Genomic DNA, 8,285 nt, shown 5'->3' on the forward strand with positions numbered 1-8,285 from the left:
CGTCTTTATCTTGCCATTAAAGGTGCCATATGTAATCAATGGGTTGTATTAATTAATGTGTTGTACGACAACACTTTTCAAAATTAATCATTTGGATAACATGATCCACATCTTGCATATGCACTCTTTAAATAGCATTTTCTAACTGGAAACTGAAGTTTGTACGAGGCTCACTCTCCCGCACCAAAGTCCATTGAGAAAATCATCATTTTTAGCTCACGGGTAAACAGGAGCTACCGGTCTGCTGCTGCCTCATTTGTCAGGTTTGTGTCACTTAAGTAAATCTTAACAAAGGGTTTCAAACATTTAAGTGACAAAATACCACTTTTGAACTTAGTAATGGAGGCGGCAGTGCTTCGACGACTCCTGTATGCCATGGTGTAAAATCACTGATTTTCTCTATGAACTTTGGTATAAAATGATACAAACTTCAGTTTCCGGTCAGAAAACGGCATCAAACACATTTTTATGATATTGTCGGCTTAAGCAGGTGTGAATTATACTAGATTAGTCTTTTATTAAGTGGTTAAAAGCCATGTTTTCAGTAAGAGCAGTCTCTGTCGGTGCCTGACGCAACCACACTTCAAAGAACCTGAGCTATCGCTTTAAAAGTTGAGACTGAAACAACCTGTATACTGTGTTCTTTTAAGGTACTTCAGTGGCCTCTCATTGCTTTAAAAACAGTTTAAAGTACTGTACGTGTGAACGCTGCTGGTTCGCGTGTTCCTCCCCCGTTTCTCACACAGCTGACTGCATCTCGCTGCACACGTAAATGTTGCTCGGCCTCACTCTCCTCTGGTTCCGGCCCGGCACTCTGGGGCACAGCCTCCAGCGTTTGGGGATGAACTCCTGACACGCCTCCCGGAACTTCCTGATCCTCCAGCAGTAGATGACGGGGTTGAACACCGTCTTCAGGTAGCTGAGCCACAGGGCGCCGATGCTGACCGGGTAGAAGATGGAGCTGTAGTAGAAGCGCCGGCTGAACACGGCCAGCAGGCTGACCACGGTGTGAGGCAGCCAGCACACCGAGAAGCCCACAAAGAGGATGAGGATGGTCGTGAAGGCCCGGGTCTTGAAGCTCATGTCCACTTTGACCTGAGGGGGCCGCTGCAGCCCGGTGAGTCTCATTTTGCTGACTTGGTTGAGGGCCGGCAGACACGAGTGCTCGTTGGTGCGGTTGTGGATGCGCAGGGTGTTGTGGCGCACCGTGTTCAGGATGCACATGTAAGAGTAAAGCATGACAGTGAACGGCACGAAGAAAACGGCCACTGCCAACAGCACCGTGTACCCACGGTCTGCCACGGACTCGCTGTATCCCAGCACGCACTGCGGCGCCCAGGCGCCACCGATGCCCGCCGCGCCGGCCCTCCACCCGACCACAGACGGCAGCGACACGCACAGACTCAACACCCACGACCCGGCGATGAGCAGCTTGGCTCTGTGCGGCGTCAGCTTGTCCTGCCGCTGCACGATGATGAGGAAGCGGTCCACGCTGATGATGAGGAGGATGGACACGCCCTCCAGGACAAAGAGCCAGTACAGCATGATGGAGGCTCGGCAGAAGCCGCTGCTGAAGCTCCAGTCGGCGGTGGCGACGGTGACGGCGGTGAAGGGCATGCAGAGCAGGGACAGCATAATGTCTGAAAAGGCCAACGTGGCGAGGAGGAGATTGATGGCAGAGCGCATGGCGGGTTTCTGGTAGACGATCAGACACACGATGGCGTTGCCCAGGAAACCGATGGTGATCATGAAGATCATAATGGCCGCCAGTGTCACGCGCAGGGTGACCGATATCAGAGGGGTGGCGGCTTCTGGCGGCAGACTCTCCTCCGGCTCCATGAAGTCACAGTTCTCCAGCAGGCTTTCGTTACAGAACGCCATGGCAGCGATTTTGACTGGATTTCAGCCCAGGAGACGTCGCCTACATGGCTCTCTGTTATTGTCGTGTGCACATGGAGTTGTTTTTGAGCAGCTGGTCTGCCATGGTGATATCTAAGACAGAGAGAGAGAAGAATTTCAGCCAAAACATTTCAATAAAAATGTACTTAAACAGTAGTGCAGTCGTGTGTGACCTTATTTTTAAATCATTATCATGAGTTCACAGAATGCTGACGACTGTTATCCCAAAAAAGTGAATGGAGTGATTCTGAAGCAAATTCTACTGCAAAAAAAAAAAACCCAGCTTCCTTCAGCAGTTTGAAGGGGGAAAACTCGGGTCTGATAGTTTTGCTTGTCAGAGCCTGTTTTCAGATGTAAGGCAGCGTACAAGAAATAATCATTTCTGTTCACCAGAAGACCAAATAAACGCAGAAAAACAGCAAAAATCACTCATTAATGGTGGGACACATGTAGTTGTTCAGGGAGCCACATGTGGCCCATGGGCCGCCAGTTTGACACCTCTGTGTTTATGAGTCAAACATTAAAAAGAAGTGTCTGCTCTGTGATCTATTACTCGTCGACACTCGCTGTATGAATATGAAACAATGACGTGTCCGTGTCTCACCCACGGACAGACAGACACTGCATGGTGTCCATGGAGGACAGCGACACAGAGACACAGAGACACAGAGACGTGAGTGTGTGAGGGTCAATGATTAACAGCTGAGCTCATTGTGTTTCACACATGACCAGAAACAACACACACAGAGACAGCAGAGAGGACAGTACACACACACACGCACACACACACACACACACACACACACACACACACACACACACCCATGGTGCTGCCGTCGTCGCCTTCTGCCTCCTCCTTCACTTCACACTCCATAAAACAGGGGGACATCTTTGGGACACAAACACTGGACACGACTGTTGCTATGGTTTCCTCCTCCTCCTCCTCCTCCTCCTAGTGGTGAGACAGGGGAACATGGTCTCAACATAAAGTGCATTTGTACTATATGGGTCACCACCAGGTTTTCATTTAGGTATTTTTAATCCAGGAAGTTTGGACTTTTCACAAGAGAAAAAGGTAATTAAAAAAAACACTGATAAAATGTGGTGTTATTTTGTGTCAACAGCAGGTTGTAAAATGTATTTTTAGTGCAGGAAGTTTGGAATTTTCACAATAAAAAAGAGACAAACAAAAAGTAATAACAAAAACACTGATTAAATGATGTTAATTTTTGTCAAAAAACAGGTTATAAACTGTTTTTTTAGTCAAACACAGGTAATGAGAGTGAACAGAATATGAAGCCACATTCTTGCACCAAAATCCCCCTGTAAGCTTTGCTGACTATGGCTTTGCCAGTTGTTGCTATGGTAACAAGGTCACCACTTCCATGGTAACAGGCGGCGTACATACTCTCATCCGCTGTGCAAAGTGTTTTTCTCTGTGTATCACTCGGGACGAAGGAATTTAAATCGACCAAAACACACAGTTTATGTTCTGTACTACATCACGTGTGTGTGTATAGTATATGGTGTGAACTGTATATAATTCTCTTATTGTATGAGCTTTGTTATTTTGCCTTTGTTATTTACACCAAATCAAACACGTTGTAGATGCTGACTCTAGTTATGCAACTAACAATTATTATTGTCATCGTCCATGAATCTGGAATCTGGAATCGTTTGTTCCATCATAAATTGTGGAAAAATGCACGTCAGCGTTTGCCAAACCTCGGAAAACGATGATGTGTTTTGTACACAAACTAAAATGTATCCATTATAATGATTTATTGTGTTATATGGAGCAAAGAAACTACAGAATATTCACATTAAAAAACTCAAAATAATTCTGATCACGCTTTAATCAATCACACGGGGCTTTTATAAAGTTAAATGTAAGAAGAAATCAGCTATAGGTGGAGAAATAAATGAGATATCGTTATTGTAATATGCTCATATTTTAAATGAAATGAATAATTAACAAATGAAAATGAGTCAGGTTTGCACTGCAGGAGGCTGTGAACTGCTCATTTTAATTACAAAAAATAATGATTTTTGTTGATGTGTGAGGCTGGTGTGACAATAGAAGAAGAACGATGAGTGTAGAATATGGTGAGGTGACATTTACACAGGCCTTTGTGTGTGTGTGTGTGTGTGTGTGTGTGAGACACATAATAACCAGTTCATACCTTATGGTTGTTTTTACATGTGGTGACATCAAAGAGTCTTTCCATTGATGCTGTTTACACTGTGACACTGTGTTTCCTCACATTTACACACACGAGTCTCTCACACCTGTGTTTAAAATGCTCTCTCTCCCTCTCTCTCTCCCCCCCTCTCCCTGCACCATCCCAAAAGGGGGATAAAAACAGGTCGATGCAAATTTCCGTTAAAACACACGTAAATAATCTGTCTTTATTTCTCTGTCAGTGAACATGTGTGAATCACAGAAAATCTCCAGTCTTACCTTGACGTTTAATCCCAGTGCAGGTGTTTTTAATCTCGTCACTCATCGTCAGTGAATGCGCTTTTCCCTAAAAAAAAAAAATCCCACTTTGAGAGCGTTTCACTGCCGTACACTGATCATCATCATCATCATCATCGTCACCACTACCGGGCCGCCAGCGGAGGAGGAGGAGGAGGAGGAGGGCGCTGCTGCTGCTGACGTCACACGAGCAGGTGGTCGCTCGTTTAAAGGAGCAGTGCAGAGATATTTCGGTTCCCAGAACGTTTCCTTTTGGGTCCCTGAACGTTCTCCTCTAGGTTCTCCTGTGGTTGATATGGAAAGTTTTCCTAGCGTTCCTTCAACGTTCGTTTTTGGTTGCACATTTGGTTCCCAGAACGTTACTTTTCTACAAACTTCACACAACCTTTAGAGAACTTTCTCCTAACGTTCCCCTAACGTTACTTTTCTACAAACTTCCCACAACCTTTAGAGAACTTTCTCCTAACGTTCCCTAACTTTTCTACAAACTTCCCACAACCTTTAGAGAACTTTTCAACGTTCCTATTTTCTACAACTTCCCACAACCTTTAGAGAACTTTCTCCTAACGTTTTTCTAACCAACCTTTAGAGAACTTAACGCCCCTAATGTTACTTTTCTACAAACTTCACACAACCTTTGAGAGAACTTTCTCTAACGCCTCTAATGTTACTTTTCTACAAACTTCACACAACCTTTAGAGAACTTTCTCCTAACGTTCCCCTAATGTAACTTTTCCACAATCTTCACACGACGTTTAGAGAACGTTTTCCGAAGGTTCCCAGAACGTTCCCCTAATGTTACTTTTTCTACAATCTTCAACAACGCTTAGAGAACTTTCTCCGAAGGTTCTCAGATCATTCCCTAATGTAACTTTTCCCACAACTTTCTTAACCTTTAGAGAACATTCTCCAGGTTCCCAGACCCCTAATGTTACTTTTCCACAATCTTCACACGACGTTTAGAGAACGTTCTCCGAAGGTTCCCAGAACGTTCCCCTAATGTTACTTTTCTACAATCTTCAAACAACGTTTAGAGAACTTTCTCCGAAGGTTCTCAGAACGTTCCCCTAATGTAACTTTTCCACAAACTTTCCACAACCTTTAGAGAACGTTCTCCGAAGGTTCCCAGAACGTTCCCCTAATGTAACTTTTCCACAAACTTTACACAACCTTTAGAGAACGTTCCCCTAATGTTACTTTTCTACAATCTTCATACAACCTTTAGAGAACATTCTCTAAATGTTTGGTTTGGTTGTAACTAACCTTAGGAGAACCTTAGGGGAACGTTCTTGAATGTTGTGTGTTAGCAGGGTAACATGCTAGAAACATATAATCATGTTGGATTTAACTTTAAAAAAAGATTAATTTATGTAGAAACTCCGTAAATGCGTAGACTTTACTGAGGTTAGGTACACATTCAGGGCCGGCCCAAGCCTTTATGGGGCCCTAAAATTAATTTTATTTGGGGCAGCCCCCATTTCACCACCTCAGATTAGCTGGCGCTTAACTTTTATTGATACAAATGTAACATGATAAACTATTTACACCAAACCGGCGTCACACTTTTTTTTTCAAACACAGAGGGCACTAAAGTCACAAAAGTGGCCCAAATGTGCAGTAAATTAGCAAATATTCAACTTCAAAATAAAACCACATCATTTCAGCTCAACACTATCTGTATAAATATATATAAATGTTAATATTAAAATTGTGTAGGATTCAGAGTCACTGGATTTAACTGATGTACATTATATGACAATAACAAATATTGTTGTCAATGAATATTATTTCTGCCTAAGTATAGCTCAAATATGTGCCGCTGATGTCATTTCCAGTTTACATTTGTCCCAATTAGAGTTTCAACTTTTCAGATCAGTATGCATTAGCTAACAGGTCCAGCAGATGGCAGCATCACACTGTTAAGACATGTACGTTGTGAGCCACAGTCACGTGTTATGGTATTTAGTAAGTAAAGGTGTTTGTTTGAGTCACATTGATTTAAAGCTGCAGCGTCTCTAACTGTCCATAACAGTAAATACAGATAACTGAGAGAGTGCAGCTTTGTTTTGTCCTCACAGGAAATTCAATGAATTCACAGACGACAGTGAAATGTGTTGCATTCTCAGTCTTCACACACACACGCACACACACACGCTGTGTCTTCACAGACTTAGTATGCAGGGTTGAGGTTCCCTACGTGGACACGCTTGTCTAAATTGGCATCATGCCCGTGTGTCGAACATGCCCATCAAACCAGTTCCACTCCACCAGTCTGGCACATGCATGCTCGTCACGTTCACTGGCACCCACACACACACACACACACATACTGTCCATTATTGTGCAGATGTTTCCTTTAATTTCTTCATGTGTAAAAAAAAAGAAGAAGGAGAGGGAAGATGGATAGATTTAGAGGGTTAAAACCTCAGGCGCGTTCAGATTTAACAGCTCTGACACATGAGATGCACCTTTTCTTTCCTGATGTTTGCCGCTCTGTGTGTCTGACTGCAGCTCAGAGTGCGAGCGTCTCCTGAGTTTGTGTTCACGCCGAGGAAGCCGCGATGTGTTAATCAGTGTTAGACTTTCGCCGCTAACCAAACTCCCCGACGTGAAAATAATTAACAGCAAACCCTGGAAACGGATAACGTGCAAAGCCACGGTGAAAACAGTTGCTGTACAGTAGATGAAAACTTTTGCTGTTGTTGAATCATTTCTGAGCCTGTGTGTGTGTGTGTGTGTGTGAACCTTGTGACACAAACAGCCATCACTGCAGACGGGATCGTCGAGCAGTAATTGCTTTATGTAAAGCACCCTCTACAAAAGGAGCTTTAAGGGCAATTACGGGCAATTATATTAGCAGTTGTTACGGCAGGAGGAGGTAATAACATTTTTAAATGGGTAACGGTAAGAAACGATTATCTGTACTCCAACACGTGGATGCCGCACAGGCCTCGGCTCTGCAGGCTGCTGCTGCTGATTCAAACACTCCTGATCCAGGAAGCCAGGGCCGGCACAAGCCTTTATGGGGCCCTAAGATGAATTTGATGTTGGGGGGGGGTTTTCTACTATATAGTCTTGGCACGGCATGGCACAACATGATTCTACACCAGGAGTGTCAAACATACGGCCCGAGGGCCACAACCGGCCCGCCAGAGGGTCCAGTCTGGCCCGCAGGATGTGACAGAGGCTCTAAATACGTTTTGTTTTATATATAAAACAGTGTATATTATATCTTTTAAAAAATGTTTGTAGAATTGGGTGGAGTCTGTCTTTCTACTCTGATCTCACATGCGTGCACACGACCATGTACGTGAAAAATAGAAAATAACATTCGTATCCAATAGAGAAATGCAGAAGGTTGCTGAGCAATCATAAAAAAACAACTTTAAAAGTAAATAAAGGTGAGTGGATTATTTCCTTCTCTGGGAGATGGAAACACAGACGGAGGAAAATGTCCAAAGCAGTTTTAATGAATACTTTACTGTGTTTAAATAGAGACGTTTCAGACACTTTCGGTCCAAGTCTGCATTTAAAATGAATCATGGACGTGCACAGGTGGACCACAGGGGGCGCTCAAGCTCTGGAATTCAGTTAAAGTGTTTAAAGCTGCAGTAAGTAACCTTTGCTGATTGTTGTTATTATTCTGCCTCTGTCTTCATGAACAGAAATGATGTACACTGTGTGAAAACTACTCTCATCTCTGACCGAGGGAGCATTTGTGTGTATACACCAGCAGAGCAGGGACAGCTTTCCTATAGTGGACATTGCTCTTTGTCATGATGCAAATATGATTATTTTGGCCAAAAATAGTGCAGATATAGGTCAAGTTAAAGATTTTTATCAATTTGGAAAACTGTCCTAAAATAACACAACATAAATGAGTAATTTAACTATTTATTTTCGATTG

The 8,285-nt window shown here is 43.4% G+C and overlaps 1 protein-coding gene across 2 annotated transcripts; it reads right to left on the reverse strand.

Annotated features, from left to right (window-relative positions):
• Positions 1-233: 233 nt before the first annotated feature.
• gpr45 (G protein-coupled receptor 45) lies at positions 234-4,503 on the reverse strand. Of its 2 annotated transcripts, XM_044018417.1 has the most exons (3): positions 4,361-4,503; positions 2,722-2,851; positions 234-1,992 (listed from the first exon to the last, which is right to left on the reverse strand). In XM_044018417.1, exon 3 carries the CDS (start codon positions 1,879-1,881, stop codon positions 739-741), a length of 1,143 nt encoding a protein of 380 aa, XP_043874352.1. In that variant the 5' UTR covers positions 1,882-1,992; positions 2,722-2,851; positions 4,361-4,503; the 3' UTR covers positions 234-738. The 2 variants fall into 2 exon arrangements, with proteins under 2 accessions (XP_043874352.1, XP_043874353.1); XM_044018418.1 differs by lacking the exon at positions 2,722-2,851.
• Positions 4,504-8,285: the final 3,782 nt, after the last annotated feature.

The sequence above is a fragment of the Solea senegalensis genome, linkage group LG2, assembly GCF_019176455.1.
Source record: "Solea senegalensis isolate Sse05_10M linkage group LG2, IFAPA_SoseM_1, whole genome shotgun sequence".
In the NCBI taxonomy this organism is placed as follows: domain Eukaryota; kingdom Metazoa; phylum Chordata; class Actinopteri; order Pleuronectiformes; family Soleidae; genus Solea; species Solea senegalensis.

Bases quoted from the DNA above. Each gene is read 5' to 3' on its own strand.
- gpr45 (XM_044018418.1), bottom strand. From the start codon at position 1,881: ATGGCGTTCTGTAACGAAAGCCTGCTGGAGAACTGTGACTTCATGGAG.